General features: G+C 46.6%; 3 protein-coding genes across 6 annotated transcripts; 2 read left to right on the top strand and 1 right to left on the bottom strand.

Moving 5' to 3' along the window:
- Positions 1-3,788: 3,788 nt before the first annotated feature.
- Positions 3,789-11,694, top strand: LOC136450863 (U-box domain-containing protein 45-like). Of its 4 annotated transcripts, XM_066451507.1 has the most exons (12): positions 3,789-4,202; positions 4,883-4,964; positions 5,294-5,479; positions 5,603-5,710; positions 5,837-7,047; positions 7,158-8,039; positions 8,254-9,814; positions 9,940-9,966; positions 10,435-10,743; positions 10,985-11,083; positions 11,164-11,328; positions 11,462-11,694. In XM_066451507.1, the coding sequence occupies exons 2-6, from the start codon at positions 4,914-4,916 to the stop codon at positions 7,999-8,001; spliced, it is 2,400 nt and encodes a 799-aa protein (XP_066307604.1). In that variant the 5' UTR covers positions 3,789-4,202; positions 4,883-4,913; the 3' UTR covers positions 8,002-8,039; positions 8,254-9,814; positions 9,940-9,966; positions 10,435-10,743; positions 10,985-11,083; positions 11,164-11,328; positions 11,462-11,694. The 4 variants fall into 4 exon arrangements, with proteins under 4 accessions (XP_066307604.1, XP_066307602.1, XP_066307601.1 ...); XM_066451505.1 differs by lacking the exon at positions 9,940-9,966 and having other exon boundaries at positions 4,366-4,964; XM_066451504.1 differs by lacking the exon at positions 9,940-9,966.
- LOC136455402 (OVARIAN TUMOR DOMAIN-containing deubiquitinating enzyme 4-like) lies at positions 10,454-11,332 on the top strand. The gene is made up of 4 exons (XM_066455442.1): positions 10,454-10,465; positions 10,703-10,743; positions 10,985-11,083; positions 11,164-11,332. Exons 1-4 carry the CDS (start codon positions 10,454-10,456, stop codon positions 11,330-11,332), a joined length of 321 nt encoding a protein of 106 aa, XP_066311539.1.
- Positions 11,695-11,995: 301 nt separating the features above from the next.
- On the bottom strand, positions 11,996-16,629 carry LOC136450865 (transcription factor bHLH128-like). The gene is made up of 6 exons (XM_066451508.1): positions 15,917-16,629; positions 13,223-13,575; positions 12,982-13,113; positions 12,805-12,870; positions 12,566-12,634; positions 11,996-12,352 (listed from the first exon to the last, which is right to left on the bottom strand). The coding sequence occupies exons 1-6, from the start codon at positions 16,305-16,307 to the stop codon at positions 12,299-12,301; spliced, it is 1,065 nt and encodes a 354-aa protein (XP_066307605.1). The 5' UTR covers positions 16,308-16,629; the 3' UTR covers positions 11,996-12,298.
- Positions 16,630-17,510: the final 881 nt, after the last annotated feature.

Below are 17,510 nucleotides of genomic sequence, written 5' to 3' on the forward strand. Positions count from 1 at the left end.
CCCCCCCCCCCCCGGCCTTGTTCCCTGCCCCTAAAGATGCTAATAATTCCTTGACACGTAGTACATGCCCCTATCATCCATGACTGATTCCAAGCGCCGGTCGCCTAAGGGCACGTACAACGGTCGTTGCGGAGCCGTCTGTGTGCGGTCATTTTTACAAATACACGCCTAGCGCACGTACGAGACAGCGAGGTCGTCGTCTCACGAGACGACGGCTCAGGCTCGTGCTCCCATGCAAAATTAATGTCTCCACACCTGTTGCAACGGCTCAGACAGATCCGGTGCGGTTGCGCAGGAGAAGAAGAATGCGCGTAGACACCAGAGCTGATGAATGCGGCAGGCCAAAGACAGTCGGGCATGGTGCGGAGGACGTACGACACGAGCTCGCCGTCGCCGCCGCCGTGGCCGTAGACGTCCGAGGGACACGCGCTGGTCGTCTCCCCTTGCTTGCCGTCGCGCCGGCTGTTCCGATCTCTCTAGGACTCCAAGTGAGAGGACCGTTCCGATCGAGATGAGAGACCGGTCCAAGTCTGGACTGCGGAGTGTGAGAGAGAGCACAGATGCAATGATAGAATTGAATGGATGGCCGCACATGAGTAGAGTGGAAGAGATTTTTTTTATTTCCTGTACTTTTAATATTTGTTTTAGTGATACTCATAGGGGTAGATGATCTGTGACAATGGTTCTAAAGAAAATTTGTAATTCCATTCATCTTATTTGTACGTGATTGTATCAAGAATCAAGATGCAACAAAATGATATACAAAGATCTTCCTATTTGATCATGGTTTATTTGCGTACATTTAATAGTTCAATTAGATATGTAATATATGATTTACTTTGAAGGATTTGTTTTGCATCAATTAGAAACACAATGGTACATAGAAATGATATTCATGATTGATCATGACTACATGCAAGCATTAAACAATTTGTAGACAGCCAAACAAACAGCAGTTGTATGTGGGTTGTATGAGCTGTCGTTTAGCCGTCTGTGTTGTAAATTTCAAGAACATAATGACAGCAGCTGTCTCTCTGTTATACATGCCCTAAAGCCCCATGGCATTGGCATCCATCACCTCAAAGCCAGCACTTGATCTGTCCTCTTAGACTAGCTACTACTATAGCGTCTGATGACTGGATTAAATAGAACAAAGCTTAAGGCCTGTTTAGATCCCACCCAAAATCCAAAAATTTTCAAGATTATTTGTCACATCAAATTTTGCGGCACATGCATGGAGCATTAAATGTAGATAAAAAGAATAACTAATTGCACAGTTTACCTGTAATTGACGAGATGAATCTTTTAAGCCTAAATAGTCCATAATTGAATAATTTTTGTTAAATACAAACGAAAGTGCTACAGTAGCCAAAAGCCAAAAATTTTCGCATCTAAACGGGGCCTTAGCTTACCCGGCGAATGCATGCATGATTGGTCTCTCTCAGTCTCAGGATCCACGGGAAAGCGAGCGGGGCTCTGATCTAGCTCTGACAAATGCTAAATTTATTTAAAGGGCATGCTGCATGCATGGAATCATCGGCCAGTGGAAGGGCCATTCATCACACATTCATGTATGATTTAATTATGTCCTATCATATTAGTTAATCAACTGGTTATACACTACTACTGCCATAAACAATTTTATTGGGATGTCAAGATTTGTTTGTCTATTCCTCTCCTCCTGTCTTAGCAGGGCGGCTGTGGTTTGGTCAGGTTTCGGCATCTGATGGATGGAATCAGAGATAGATCCCTTGCAAGGGAATAGAAAAGCCTCCACTTGGAACGGTCACTATGCAGGCACTAGCTCGATCAGATCTCTGTGTTAATCTTGGTTCCAGTTGTTAAGTTTGGGATCTGATTTAGCTGCTATTTACTCGCTCATCAGTGGATGCATTATCTTGAGAAAGAAAATGTGTTTTGGAGTGGCAATGTTGTGCCACAGGCATAATCAATGCAAGCTGGCTTTATTTTGGAGAAGCGGTAGAAACATCAATCATGTGCTGGTAGCAGAAATTGTAGTGATTTAATTACTACTGCTCTAAGTACATCACAGTACTGCTCTGCTCTCGGCTAAGTACTAAAAAAATGGTGCTCTCGTGACGAAGAGGAGGCAACTCAAAATTTCCATGGAGGCAGTCTTCATTTTTCTTATGTTTTTTTTCTACATATTTACTTATCTATTGAGTTTTATTTATATATTTATACACAGACGTATATCGTGAGTTGAAATAGACTAATGCGTTGCTATATGTATCTTTTCTTCACTGCAAAGTAAGTTTTTTTTTTAAAAAAGATGAGCCATACACATTTTGACAAATTTGGCCAAGTGGTTTGAACATCAGTATCATCATGGAGAGGGAGTGAGAGGAACAAAGGTAAACACATCACGACTTGTCATCTAGGTTATCTTGCTTTGATGGGGATCTATTCCTACAACTTGTATTTGACATGCGTTTGGATTGTAACTATAAGAAGTCATACATGGATCGAATGACCCCCTTCATGAACAGTGACTTCTCTCCTACTTTCACTAAAACGAAAGGCAACCGGCTTAACAGCTTTTGTAGCAAGTACTTATACTTATCCACAACTATAATTCATTAAACAATTTCTAAGAATGGCTAACACATTTTTCAACACATAAATGTTGAGTACGATTTACACACGATCCCTGATGGTGTCTAGGATTTCAGCAATAAATCATTGTGCCACTATCTACAGTGTTCCTAAAAGATAGCTACAACTAATTAACATCAATTTCTGGTATTTTCCTATAAGGCCAATTTCAATGGGGTTTCATAAGAGTTTTATGAGCATTAATAGGCTGACATGACACCGTATTGACGACGATAGAGATTATAAAAGTTTCGTGGGAGTAGCGAGAGTTTTCATGAGGATGAAACTCTTCTACACTGTTTTCTAAAATATGGGTGTATTAAAAACTGGAACATGAAACCCCCTATGAGTGGCCTAAGAACCAGAGGAGGCAATTGGTTGGCGTTGAACCATGATTTTTTTAAAAACAAAACTAATATGAATAAACAAAAACAAAGCCAGACTTCTAAGGTTTCTAATAAATGAGTTTTGTACTTTTTATTTAATCACACTTGCTCACCATTCACTAACCAGCCATGCTAATGGAAATCCGCATCCCACACCCTGTCTCTGACATAGACAAGTAAAAAATATGTTTTTTTTCTTTGTTGGGGCCATATGTACATTTTTTATTTTAATTAAAATTTAAGAATTTCAATGGAAACTGTACCAGCTTAAGGCCCTGTCCCCGTCCCTGTAGCTAACAAATCATTTCCGAGAAACCAAATGTCTTGTCCAAACTTCACCAGAAACATGATGAGCAAAAACAAAAAAAAAGGCCTTGTTTAGATGCCATCCAAATTCCAAGTTTTTTCACTCTCTCTTCATCACATCAAATTTTAGCCGCTTGCATAGAGTATTAAATGTAGGTAAAAAAAATAACTAATTACACAGTTTAGTTGGAAATCACGAGATGAATCTTTTAAGCCTAGTTGGTCCACGATTGGACAATATTTACCTAATAAGACGAAAATAATATTATTCATCGGGTTCAATTTTTTTTGCAATCTAAACGAGCCCAAAAAGAGAGAGGAAGTTTGACCATTTTTTATGGGGAGCGTTATATTAATGAAAAGAAAACACAAAAAATATAAAATGGCATTTATTTCACTGCCCCCGGGCTCAGACCCTGAAATCTGATAAAATCCACTCTCAACTCCAACGTCCCCCACTCTCCATTATTCTTCCTTCCTTCTCTCCTCTCTCTCTCTCCTCCCCCACCGCCCCACGCTCTCCCCCCTCCTCCCTCGTCGCCGGTGACCCCTGCGGAGCCGCGTGGATACCTCGCCGGGGAGATCTGTCTGCCGTTTCTACGGGCAGGTATCAAAGCTGGAGCCTGGTTACTAGCAGGCTGTGGCTGCATTCGGCCTCCCCCTCCTCCTCAGTCCTCCACGCGCGCCCCGGCCTCCCTACAAGGCTCTGGCTCTGAAGACTTCTGAAGACTAAGCCAAGCTCCCTGCGCTGCTACGCAACGCGGCCGACCCTTCCTTCCGCCGATACTCCCCGTGCTGGATCCTCTGTCTAGTGCTGCGGCTGCCAGCGCTTCTCATCCTCACTCTAGCGGAGTGGAGATCCGTCCGGGCGTGGATTGATTTCTTCTTTTCTGGGTGAGTGATCCTAGCTTGTTTGAGTGGATGCTGGGAGAGGTCGTTTTCTTGGAACTCCATCCTTTGCTGTGGCCATGAGCAATCAAATCGAGCATTAAGTTCTGGATTTGTGTTTTCCATCGCGCTAGCTCCGACTAATCCCGTTCATCCATCTGTGGCTCAGCTAGGTTCTTCAGCGCACAAGATCGTTCTCTCCCTACCCCCACCCAAAAATAAATATCGCTTCATCAAAAGTCCCATGGCCCACGCTAAGTCCATCCCTGAACCTGAACCTGCCGACATCATGTTTTTTTTCTTCTTCTTCTTTTATTTTTGGGCACAAGAATGGTTAAATGCTGCTCACTGGGTACATTGGCGCCTTAGATTTGTTCAAAATGTGTGATTTTGGAGAAGAAGAAAAATTATTGGGCTCCAAGGGGCTGAAAATCTCAAAATTTGCAGAGGGAGCGTCCTTTTCAGTGGGTTGTTTATGGGAGCCAAAGTTTATTCTCCGTGAACAGTGTATTGCGGGCTTGCCAGTAGATTTTAACTCTTCCATTTCTGCTAGTAATAGCTGGACATTTGATCTGTCCCATTCTACAATGTCCAGCCCTGTTCTTTCCTTTTAGCCTAAGAAAAGGCCTTGAGAAATATTCAGAGTGAAATGCTAATGTTATCTGTTTTTCTTGTGATTCTTGCAGTCAGATGTTGGAGCTCAGGTAGTAGCCAACGATGGAAGCAATGGAGGCCGAAGAAGGTCCTTTTCTGGCTAATGATGCCAAGGTATCATCTTTACAGTGAATATGTCTGGTATTCCTGTTAATCTGTTGTTTGCTTACCTTTTGTAAGTACATCTTAAAAGCCTGTTATGTTTGTTGATCAATGAGAACTACCTTTTCTTTTCCATATTGTTTAGGTAATATTTGTTTCAATGGTTAGTACTATCACAATGCTTTGATTTCTAAAGGTTCCTTTTTCTTTAAAGACTAGTTTGTACTGTATTGAGCAAACACTATACTTGTACTGTACTAAGTTACTGGGACCTTATAGCTTTCCGTTTTGGGGTTTGCTTAATTTAGCAGCGAATCTGAAGAAATATTGGTTTTATTCAGTTGCATGCAGGAATTTGTAGAGCATTTAATCCTTCTGTATCTAAGCTCTCCGCCATTTTCCCCTTTATCGAAGCATCAAGACCCAGAAGCAAGTCTGGTATACAGGCATTGTGTTCACTACATGTAGCTCTTGATAAAGCCAAAGGGCTTCTTCAACATTGTGCAGACTGCAGCAGACTCTACTTGGTAACTTCTTATTCCCCTTTCCCTACTACTACCGCAACACACTTATTTCATTTGTAGGGCATTTCTTTTGGAATTTTTTGCAATTGGAACAGTTTTTTAATAGATATTATATTTCACTTCTAGGCCATCACTTCAGAAACTGTGCTTTTAAAGTTTGAGAAGTCTAGAAGCCAGCTTCAGGAGAGTCTAAGGCGCACTGAAAGCATAGTAACGGAAGATATCGGCTGTAAGGTATATTATGCACAAAAGTCATCGAGTCAATATCTTTGGTTCACCAATCTTTGACGTTGGCTTTATGGTTTTGCGATTATTACAGCGTGTAGTACGTACTGACACCCTGAACATGTTTCTGTACAGATTGTGGAGATTGTTGGTGAGCTGGAGGAAATTGTTTTTACATTGGATAGATCAGAGAAGGAAGCTGGTGATGAGCTGATCAATTTGCTCCAGAGAAACAATAAAACAAATGGCTCCAGTGATAGTGGGGAGCTTGAGGTCTTCCATTTGTCTGCTCTTAAATTGGGAATTACATCTTCTAGGGCAGCACTCACCGAGAGAAGAGCCCTGAAGAAGCTAATTGAGAAGGCTCGTTCTGATGAAGACAAGCGGAAGGAGCTTGTTGTGTCATACTTGTACAATCTTATGAGAAAGTACTCAAAGTTCTTCAGAAGTGAGGCTGGTGATGATACAGATTCTCAGGGATCGTCTCCATGCTCACCAACAGTATTAGGCATGGATGATATGTATGGGCCGTACAGCAATGGTCGGGCATTCAGTAGACAGCTTTCGAGCATTCAGTCGTTCAATTCGAGGTTTGGATCTTTCAATTCTAGGCTTGGATCATTCAACTGCAGACGTGGTGGTGGTCCAAGGTCTGAGAATATGTCAATCCCTCCTGAAGAGCTTAGGTGCCCTATTTCCTTACAGCTCATGTATGATCCAGTCATCATTTCATCTGGGCAGACTTATGAGCGTATTTGCATTGAGAAATGGTTCAATGATGGTCACAGCACATGTCCTAAAACACAGCAGCAACTTGCCCACCTGTCATTGACTCAAAACTACTGTGTTAAGGCCCTGATTGCCAGCTGGTGTGAGCAGAACGATTTTCCAGTTCCTGATGGTCCACCAGGAACTTTTGATGTAAATTGGAGGCTTGCTTTCTCTGACACTGAGGGTACAGGTTGTGTGTCTGTTGAAAGTTTTGATTGTAATAATGCAAAGAGTGTCAAGATTGTCCCAATGGAGAATGTTAGAAAGGAGGAGCCAGCAAACAGTGAATCAGGAACGCTGGATGACAGCTCTTGTAACAATTTCGATTTGAACGAAGGCTATGGGAACTTGCTGCTCTTGCTTCATGAAAGAAGTAACATGAACAAGCAGTGCAGGTTGGTGGAGCAGATAAGGTACCTTTTGAAAGATGACGAGGAAGCAAGGATCCTGCTGGGCTCAAATGGCTTTGCCGAGGCACTGGTTGAGTTCTTGAGGAATGCTGTGAAGGATGGAAATGAGAAGGCACAAGAAGTTGGTGCAATGGCTCTTTTCAATCTTGCAGTCAACAATAACAGGTATTATTTCCTAGTGGTGTGGTGCTAACTGAAAATACTTATTATTACTTAAACTTAGTGAAGTATTTTTGCCTAGAAATTTTGCTTATTAAAACCCTTTCTTATTTCAGAAACAAGGGACTCCTGTTATCTGCTGGAGTCGCCGATCTACTTGAGCAGATGATATCGAATCCACGCCTATCTGGTCCTGCCACAGCACTCTACCTTAATCTTTCCTGCCTTCCTGATGCAAAGGCCGTCATCGGTTCGAGCCAGGCCGTGCCATTCCTAGTCGACCGTCTGTATAGCCAAGATGCCAGCAACACGAAAGACAGCTCCTGCAAGCATGACGCCTTGTACACACTGTACAACCTCTCGAACCACCAGGCCAGCGTCCCGGCGCTTCTAACTGCAGGCATTGTGGATGCTCTCCACTGCCTCGTCACAGACTCTCCGGAGTCGGAGGGGCTTGGTTGGACAGAGAAGGCTCTCGCGGTGCTCATCAGCCTCGCAGCCACCCAAGCTGGCAGGAAGGAGATCATGTCCACCCCCGGTTTGGTCAGCACGCTAGCGACGCTGCTGGACACAGGCGAGCCAACGGAGCAGGAGCAGGCGGTGTCATGCCTCCTGGTGATGTGCAGCGCCGACGACAAGTGCATCGCGCCGGTGCTCCAGGAAGGGGTGGTCCCGTCCCTGGTCTCCATCTCGGCGGCCGGGACGGGGAGGGGCAGGGAGAAGGCCCAGAAGCTCCTGAAGTTGTTCAGGGAGCAGAGGCAGCGGAACGCGCCGCCGCCCCAGCAGCAGCAGCAGCAGCTTCTGCAGAGCCAGCTAGCGGAGGGCGGGAACGGCGGCGGCGGCGGCGCTATCGTGTGCCTCCGGGAATCGAAGCCGCTGTGCAAGTCCAAGTCCAGGAAGCTGGGCAGGACGCTGAGCTCGCTGTGGAAGAACAGGGGCTTCTCGCTGTACCAGTGCTAGGATGTATGCTAGAGTAGTGTTTTGAGTTGATCAATGGGGTATGTACATCATCTTCTGCCTTGTTTTTCCACCTGGTCTTTTTCTTCTCCTCTCTCGGGTATTGTTCTGTTTGGGGTAAAAAAGAGAGTAAACCTTTGATGTTCTTCCCCCCCTCCTCGGTGGGGTGATGTAGGGCATTTTCCAGTTTGACCTTGTCAAGGGGTGTGTACAGTTGTTTCTTCCTCAGTCTCTGATACTCTACCCCCTTTTCAGATCAGACGCTTCTCCCCCTTGAAAACCCAACACGACTTGCTTGCAAGCAACCGGTTGTTTCTCCAGCCTTAAATCCCGAGCGAGCAGCTCTGGCTCCGCAGCTACCGGGGGGGAGGGGGGCGCCGGTGTCGCGGCGTGATTCGCTCTGGCTCCGCAGCTACGGGGGGAGGGGGGCGCCGGTGTCGCGGCGTGATTCCGCGTCCGTCTAACGGTCCAAGCTGCTGGCTGCCCTACCCCTACGCCCGATGGGTTTGGGGAGTGTGGAATTGGGGATTTGGAAGTGGGAAGGCTAGATGGGCCATTGGGCCGTCCGGCTAGGTGTGGCCTGTGGGCTGCTTTCAGTTAGACGCGAATTACAACGAGAAAATAGTGAAGAATCGCAATTTTGAGACCTTAACTATATTGTATATGTATATACCTCCAAGAACTACTAAAATTTTTCTTAAATGTTGGGTATGCCCGGGAATACCCGGACACATCTGTAGGTCCGCCCATGGCCTTAATGATGACTCTTTTGCACATTGCACTGTGAGGTGCAGACGCACAGCTCTTTATTAGCAGCCTGACGCAAAAACCTAACCAGAGTTGAGAACAGGCTTGCCCCATGGCTGACTCTGACAGGTGATGCTCCAGAAAGCTGCTGGCTAGGCTAGCGCACTGCTGCGTGTGGCGACAATGTAGGGTTGGGTAAGATTGACAGCAAGTGAGGCGAGCAGAGCAGGAGAAGACACCAAGGTCGCAGATGAAAGGGAAATAATGGCATCCGCACATCCTGCCGACAGGAACGAACCGAACGTACAGAGTTGAGAGCCACACGGAATCGACGCCATGCTCGGCCCCGTTAGCTTACGCTGAAATTTAGCTTACGTTTATGTTTACGTTGAAATATTGTGGGAATAAAACGCTGTTTCATGGCTGAAAAATATCATAAAAGCGAACAGGGCTCGTTGACGCCTCGTCCCCACAGGGGCCCCGGACCCAGAGTGGCTAGTAGGCTGGGCGGACGGCCGGCCCCCCGTTCCGTTCATGCAATCATCACCATTCACCACCAAGGTGTTGGATCCATCGCCTCCTTGCCTTTGCAGTTTGCGTAGCTCAGTCGATCAACTGCCCTCCTGCTGCTTTAATCTGCGTCCACTCACGACCACGAGGTTAATTTGAAAGCCACGGGTCAGCAATTATTTGTGTCGGGAAAGCAAGCGGAGAGCAGGGCAGCGCAGCGGCAACGGCTCCGATACGGCTCCACTCAACGGAGCGAGCGGTAGAAAAATTTCGGAAGAGCAAAAGAGGCCCCCGCGGAAAAAGGCGTGCGCTGCGCACACCACGGCCGCGAGAGAATCCAATTCCAATTCCAGCCCCACGTCCCCCCTCTGCCCACTTTGTTTTACATTCCATTCCATCCCGTCCCATTTGCAGCTCCTTCCGTGCTCGCTGCGTCCTCCTGCTTCCACCCTTCCGTGCCCGGCACCGGCAGCCGGCAGGGGCAGGAGGAGAGGATCGCCACCGCCGCCCTGGCCCCGGTGGATGTCGGATCGGGAGCTCCGCCCTCTGCGTTCCATCAGTATGTTCCAAACGCCGTCCCCGTTCCTTCGTGAATGCTTGATTACCCCTCCTCCCCTGCGTGTTTCTTTCGAGCGCTAAGAATAGGCTTCTTTTTTTCTTTCGGTGGCGATCGGTGATCGAAAGCGGGCCGATGATTCCTTCCTCCTTCTGGTGCGGTTCCTGGCTTGTTTATGGTTCAGAGATCGTTGGTTTTGGACGCGATCGGGAATAAAGTGGCTGCATCATTGCTGATTATACAAAAGACACCCTAACAATGATAAGCTACCAATGGTGTAGCAGCAAGATGCCTTTTCTATCTCCACATATATTCCCTTTTCCACCAATCCTTTTGCTTGTGTATGTGTGTGTAACGGTATACTATGGTAGCAGTTCTAAAGCTGCATCTTCAGAGATCGAAGTGGGTCCTTCCTTTGCTAAAATCAGAGATCAGAAACCAGATCGACAAAACAAATAATCTCCTCCTGACAATCCACGCTACTAATCTTAAGTCTAAAGTAATACTACTTGTTTTCTTTATGTGCGGGCAATCCCCCATGGAGCTTTCAATCGTCAAGATGTTCTAGTTTACAGAGCATACCTTATGAATTGCACTGACGCTGCCCTCACGTTTGATTACAGGAATCACAGGGGACGGTCGATGCCTGTTCAGGTCCGTCGCTTATGGCGCCTGCTTGAGGAGAGGAAAGCATCCTCCGAGCGACAGCGCCCAGAAGGAACTGGCTGACGAACTTCGAGCCAAAGCGAGTGTCCATCACCTGGGCTTCTGATTATTATAAGTGCATCCTTGTTCGATGCATTTCGAAAGAATTCTGAAATGTTGCGCGCTGTGGTCTTCTTGTATTTCCACGTCTTTATTATTGTTAACCTGCTATTGTGTCTGTTCCAGGTAGCTGACGAGTTTGTCAAGAGAAGAGGAGACACTGAATGGTTTCATCTTCTTTCCATTATTACTTTACTGATATATTGCCTGGACAATTTTTCCCCACTAGGAGTAAACAGGAAAAGAATATGTTCAAAATAATATACTCTCATACGGCAACTTTACACCTTTGTTGATAAAAGTCTTTCAAAATACTGTCATCCTTAAAATTCTATGTCAAAAGAATACGCTTTAGCTTCAAATATACAAAGACGACTATGTCACATTAACTCTTTTTCAATGTTATAGGTTCCTTGAAGGCAACTTTGAGAATTATGTGAGACAGATGAGAAAGCCTCATGCTTGGGGAGGAGAACCTGAGCTGTTCATGTGTTCCCATGTTCTCAGGTTGGCGGCCAACTTATCTGTGCTAAGTGCAGCCTTTTGTTCATTATGGTCAGTGAGAACTGAGAAATGCTGCATTGCAGGATGCCCATCACCGTGTACATGTATACAAGCAGCTCTAATGGCCCTAGGATCATAGCAGAATATGGCCAGGAATATGGAAAGGACGATCCAGTCCGCGTTCTCTATGATGGTTATGGACACTACGACGCACTTCAGCCATCTGTCGTAAGAACACAATCAAGACTGTAAGTACAGCACTGTACAAAATCCGACAATAAGCAAACTTTGCACTGCTAAACTACATTGTGGCTTCAGTATTCTATTCTTATCTCGGAACCAATAACACCCCCCCCCCCCCCCCCCCCTGTAAAATTGCAGGCGAGGTGTGTAGATAACGGGGGACTGCGGTACCTAAGCTTCTTCTATAGGACAGCTGCATAACTGTGAGCAGCTCAAGATTTAACGATGCTATTTTGCTCCATTTTGACACAACCATAGAGCAAATATGAAATTATACCTGGCTTGACTGTACCGACCTGTTCTGTTCTTCAACGTTTGATGTATAAATAAAAAAAAACACGAGAACGAGTCAGAAAATCAGTTGAGCTACCTGGTACCATGCTTAGCATCAAGTGATCATGTAAAGTTTCTTCAATCATTTTACACAACAGAATGGCTCTAGAGAGTTGGTATATGAGTGCGAGCAGAATATTCTTTTGTTCAATTTCACACAAAGGTTCTCTAGGAAGGCTGCATAAAAAGCTGAATGCTAAAGTTGTCATATTAAAATTCTCTTGGACTTAGGATGGCATGAATGTTCAGTGCTCATTTATACTGGTTCTGAGTTACGGTCGTGTCGAAATCTAGTAATCTGCAAAAAATGAGGTCGGTGAAACATGAGCACACATGATATTCCTACAATAATTTTATCAGCGACAACCCCAATTGCGTTGAAAGGGAGGACTTTTTACACAGAAGCCACCGCGTCGCAGTAATTAAATTACGATGGCCTACTTGTCATCTCCTAGTCTTGAAGCCGTTGACAATAAGTCACTAATCCATGGTACAACCAAGAAAGAGGAAGCTGAGTCATGGAAGCTGCTCGACATGTCACGCAGTTCTGGAGCCTGATCTTCTGAAGCAACAACTCTGGTTTGACAATCGCATTGTTTGTTACGACAAAAACCCCTCCTCCGTCGATCTGCTTCTCCAGCATCAGCAGCTCTTGTTGCCTAGGCAACAACAGTTTGCTTGGTCGTGTTTTAGCTTCTGCAAGGATCCATTTTTAGCATAGTAAGAGATACTGTATATTTTTATTTGTAGGTATGTCACCAATATGAATTTGGTTTGAAAACAAGTGGAATAGTAGCTGACTACAGCTACACGTGTCAAAATAAAATGGGGGCCGGCTGGCTGTGTGTTCATTTATCTAGCGAAGGACTTGTGAAATGTGCAGCGCGTTGCACATCAAGCGATGCGTACCTCAACTTGGTCCTTGAGCTCTTTGATGTAATCTACAGCAAGATCCAACATGTCCGACGTATTTGTTTGCTGCATATTCAGGAGAAACACTAATAAACACACTGATGAAATGGAAAGCCACAAACAACGAGAACTGCTAGATTCAGCTGTTCAGCGAGTCTTGGGTTTCAGCAATTCCGCACGAAAAGTCTACGGATGATGATGGCTATGGCTTATTGCATTTTTCAAGCTTAATTTACCTTGTCCATGTTGGGCACAAGATCTTGCAGCTTCTTCAGTCTCTTGCTAATCCTTGTTCTTCTTTCCTGAACGTCGATCAACAAGGAGAACAAAATTGATTTCTGTTTTGACATCCATTATCAAAGCTGGCACCATTGCATACGTGCTTTAGCAAATGAGTTGGGAACTGAACTAACCCTCTCAGCAATGCTCCGCGGGTGAGTTGCGCAGCCACGCTTGGCACGGACTCTGCAAGCGACGGAGTCCTGCTGCAGCTGGAGGTAGTCGTCCATGCCGGGCATCTCCAAGGACGAGTTGGACAAGCCGAACTGGACAAACATATAGTAAGCAAAAAAAACAGCATACCCCCATCAGCATGGAACCACACCATCGATGATGCCGGGTCGCGGCGAGGCGGAATCAAGGGCACGCGCTGACCTGCGAGTCTACGTTGCTGAAGCTGGTGACCATGTCATCGGCCGGGTCCACCTTGGGCTTCTTGCTGGGGGACGAGAACATGATGGAGTTGGTGTCGTCCCAGGAGCTGACGGAGAAGTTCCTGGACAGATAGGAGGAGGACTGCGCGGCGCCGCCGCCGCCGTCGCTGGAGCTGTTGCAACCGCCGGCGACGATGCTCTCCCCGATGTCGGGTATCATCCCCATCTCGGAGATCTGCGGCAGGTCCTGCCTGGAGAAGCTCCACTGCGAGCTGAGCTGCCTGTGGCCGTGGCCCATCGCGGCGTCCGTGCCCGCCTGCGAGTAGCTCCCCATCCCTCCGGTCGCGGCCATTCCTGCATCAGAAAGAATTAACACGTCAGCTGTGCTTGTGCATCGTCGCAACTCGCAACCATCTGTTGTGTTCCTCAGAATCGAAATGATGATGATTCATGAGGAAGCAGCTTTGTCCCACAGCCACATTATAAGGGCAACCGCAATCGCTAACTCTAAGCCAACTTATTTAATATTGCTAACTTTTAGCACATAGCTTTTAACATAGATATTCTTATATTACCTTAAAATATGTGCAAGAGCTTAGCTCTTAATTAAGCGCTAGCTTTTCTCTCTCTTCTATTAAAATATAAGAAAAATATTTAGAGCTAGTTTAGAGCAGTCCCAATACTGAAACCACCGATAGTTTCCATGTTCATTAATTTTCTTATACACTACATGTAGAAACTATATTTTTAATGAAGAGTTTCTATACAATAATTTTTAAATCAATCACAAGTCTTCTTTCTCTATCATCTACCAATCTCATGTAAACATGGTTTCTTCTCTAAGAAAACATTTCCTCATCTGTCTTCTTTAATTGTAGTGCCACGTCATATTTTTGCTTAGTTGACACTCTAATTAATGAAGATAGAAACTATCAGTTTCTTGGTTGGGAGTGTCCTTCAAATCTAATTGTTGGAGCTGCCCTAAAACAAGTTATGTTCCCCGAAAGTAGGTTGTTGCCATCGATCGGTTTATGCTATGCTGCTGACGCGTTCTACGTGCCGGTAAAATGCTACTCCTTTTATTTCAAATTATAAATTGATTCGTTTTTTTATATCTATTTTATTATGTATCTAGATGTAATAATATATTTAGATATGCAGCGAAATAGATGAAAAAAGTCAAAACAACTTATAATTGGAGGGAGGGAGTAGAATTGAATTTTCAAACCCAACAAGACGTCTAGTAATTCGGTTTCGCGATTTTCTTCTTCTTTATTACTCTAGTGGAAAAGTCGTTGGAGGAACGGTGCGACAGGTGACAAGCTGCGCCCAGGTTCGGCGTTGCTACGTCCGGATTCGCAATCGCAGCGGGACGGGCGGCCACGAACGGTCGCGTCACGTCACGGACGTCGGCAGCATATACGAACATGGGACTTGTTAGGCGAATTTTTTTGAAAAATGATACTGTAGCACCTTTATTGTTATTTGACCATTAGTGTTTAATCATAGTCTAATTAGGCTTAAAAGATTTATCTCGTGAATTTTGTCTAAACTTTATAATTAGTTTTATTTTTTATTTATATTTAATGCTTGGTATATGCGTCTAAAGATTCCATATGACGGAGAATCTCGAAAATTTTTGCAAACCGGCACCTGGATGGGAAAGGCCGCCTTTCCGAAACTCGAAAGATCGGAGGGTCGGGACCAATCCGCGCGTACTACTCTTGGTCTGATCTGCTCCCTCCGTATTTCAGTGCATTGCAACTGTCACTACTCACTACCGAAGCCCAAAGTGCAGAGGCACCGTTGTTAAAAAATTAAAGCCGAGAACATTGAATACTCCCGCACTGCACATGCGTGCCTGGCGGTGATCGACTCGCGTCACAATGACGAGTCAATGGTATGCGACGATGAGGTGATCAATACTAGACTACTCAATTAGGAGTAACTGATTTTGCGATAAATAGTAGGCGGAGTTTTGTTTGTTTAATCACCCATCGTTTGAGCAACGACGACGCAACGCGATTGGGCGAGCAGAGGGCAGAGCTGGAGAGAGGAGTACTCCCTCCATCCCAAATTGTAAGTCATTCCAAGAATCTTGGAGAGTCAAAGTTTTTCAAGTTTGACCAAATTTATATAACAAAATAATAATATTTATCATACCAAGTAAGTATCATTAGATTCTTCATTAGTTATATTTTCATATTATACCTATTTGATGTCATCCATCTTTGTGTTTCTCTCTATAATTTTAGTCAAACTTGAAAAAGTTTGACTCTCCAAAATTCTTGGAATGACTTACAATTTGGAATGGAGGGAGTATTATTCTACGGTCAGCGGGCTCATGCCAGCCTCCCAAATCAGCGAGGCGAGAGCGAGACCAAAGACTTGACCAACATTTACGGTTACCGCGCTGAGTACGGATCACTAGGTAGCTTAGCTGAAGCTCAAAGTGCAATAATTACAGTTACCGTCATGTACTCTACGTAATACTGGTAGTTACTGCTACTCCTACCTTTTTTTTTTTCGAAAGAACGGCAAAAGCTATCGTCTACTCCTACCTTGGATCCAAATTCAACGTGCTTCTAATTACTGTAAGCCGGAAACGATGACCGAGACGTGCGCCAGCAAGCACGAGCTGGATGGGATGGAGTACGCAAGCGGGGAATCGGCGAGGCGAAGAGAGCATACGTACCGTGCGGGTCGGCCATGAGGCGGGAGAGCAGCCCGGCGGGGGAGCTGCTGTGGCGGAACAGCGGGGAGGCCGCCGCCAGCGGCTGTTGCTGCTGCGGCGGCGGCGGAGGCACGCGGATCTCGCCGGAGCCGCCGTACGCACGCTCGAGGGGAGGCGGGCATCCGCCGCCGTCGGTGCGGCAGCTGGACTCGCTGGAGGTGAGCCCCGAGGACTCGGCGGAGTAGAACCGGCTCACGGGTGGCGGCGGCGCGGGGTCGCCGCGGGTCACGGACTCGGCGATGGCGGCCAGGAGCGAGCCTGGCGCGGAGCCGTACCGCGCCAGCCCCTGCGCCTGCCCCGAGGGCGGCCGCATCGCCCCGTGCTGCGCCGGCGTCAGGCGGTTCAAGTTCATGGCTGGCTGCTGGCTGCTGGCTGCGCGCGCGCGAACGATCGCTCGTGGAGTGTCGTTGCTACTGCTGCTCTGCTCTGCCCTCCTCGGCCCTGATCAATCCGGCTCCTCCGGGCGCCTGCCTGCGGACTGTGGTGCGTGTGTGCGTGCAGTGCGAGCGAGGAGGATGTGTAGGTGCGGTGGTGCGGGCGCGGTGGCTTGTCCTGGCTGGTGGCTGCTGCTTTTGAGCGCGGCGTCCAGGGCCAGGGGGGATGGATCAAGGTCTCATGGATGGGCGGGTTCACGCACCGCGTTTGGGGGGACCCACCCGGGAAGGACGACAGAGGGAAGTTGTGGCCTCTGGCGGAGCCGCGGAGTGGCGGGCGGGGGGTGAAGCGTACAGCAAAGGTGGACCGAGACCGGGGCGCCAAGTCAGACGCAGGAGGAGCCACGTGCGTGCGAGCCGACATGTCACGTACGTGCATTCACAATCGCAACGCTGACCAGCCCGCGACTGGACTTGCTGCTCTTTATCTCTCTGTTGGGCTTTCCGGGCCTGGGTCTAAAGGCCCGGTCCTGTGACTGTCTCTTTCTCCCCCTTTGCCCCCGCGAGACGGATACATACGGTTGGATGGGATGAGATCAGATCGGATGTCTTGCTGGCTGCATCCCTTGTTCAGTTCCAAAAAGTTTTTCTAAAAAGTACTATAGTAGTCATTACATCGAATCTTGCGATACGTGTATGGAGCATTAAATGTTGACGGAAAAAAACTAATTGTACAGTTTGGTTGGAAATCACGAGACAAACGTTTTGAGCCTAATTAGTCCATAATTGAATACTAATTGCTAAATAAAAACGAAAGTGTTACGGTAGCCAAATTCCCAAATTTCACCTAACTAAACACGATCAGATATTCAGATGTCCCAGTCCCAGGGTCAGGGAGGCAACAAAACCAAAACCGCATATACCGCACCGGTTTTGTGTGTGTTCGCCACCCCTGCGTCGCGATATGATGGTTAGCGGTGGTTTAGGTGATGACCGTACCCCCGGCCCCCCGCTCGCTGTCCCTCGCGGTCGGTCTTGGCTCATCTGGATCAGAAGCATTATTATGCATATATGCGGCTTTTTTTTCATTCTCAACTAGTGCTAAGTCACGATCGTTGAAATCGGACATTTTATTTATTCCCTGGCAGTACCTTGCATGTGCTGATCCCCGGAGGCTCGTC

The sequence above is a fragment of the Miscanthus floridulus genome, chromosome 5 (genome assembly GCF_019320115.1).
Source record: "Miscanthus floridulus cultivar M001 chromosome 5, ASM1932011v1, whole genome shotgun sequence".
NCBI lineage: Eukaryota > Viridiplantae > Streptophyta > Magnoliopsida > Poales > Poaceae > Miscanthus > Miscanthus floridulus.

Coding starts and splice junctions, on each gene's coding strand:
- LOC136450863 (XM_066451505.1), top strand. CDS start 4,914: ATGGAAGCAATGGAGGCCGAAGAAGGTCCTTTTCTGGCTAATGATGCC. Junction 5,480..5,602: donor ACTGCAGCAGACTCTACTTG/GTAACTTCTTAT, acceptor TTTCACTTCTAG/GCCATCACTTCAGAAACTGT. Junction 5,711..5,836: donor CGGAAGATATCGGCTGTAAG/GTATATTATGCA, acceptor GTTTCTGTACAG/ATTGTGGAGATTGTTGGTGA.
- LOC136455402 (XM_066455442.1), top strand. Junction 10,744..10,984: donor AGAAGAGGAGACACTGAATG/GTTTCATCTTCT, acceptor TCAATGTTATAG/GTTCCTTGAAGGCAACTTTG. Junction 11,084..11,163: donor ATGTGTTCCCATGTTCTCAG/GTTGGCGGCCAA, acceptor GCTGCATTGCAG/GATGCCCATCACCGTGTACA.
- LOC136450865 (XM_066451508.1), bottom strand. CDS start 16,307: ATGAACTTGAACCGCCTGACGCCGGCGCAGCACGGGGCGATGCGGCCG. Junction 13,576..15,916: donor CCTCATGGCCGACCCGCACG/GTACGTATGCTC, acceptor TTTCTGATGCAG/GAATGGCCGCGACCGGAGGG. Junction 12,635..12,804: donor TTGTGCCCAACATGGACAAG/GTAAATTAAGCT, acceptor CTGAATATGCAG/CAAACAAATACGTCGGACAT.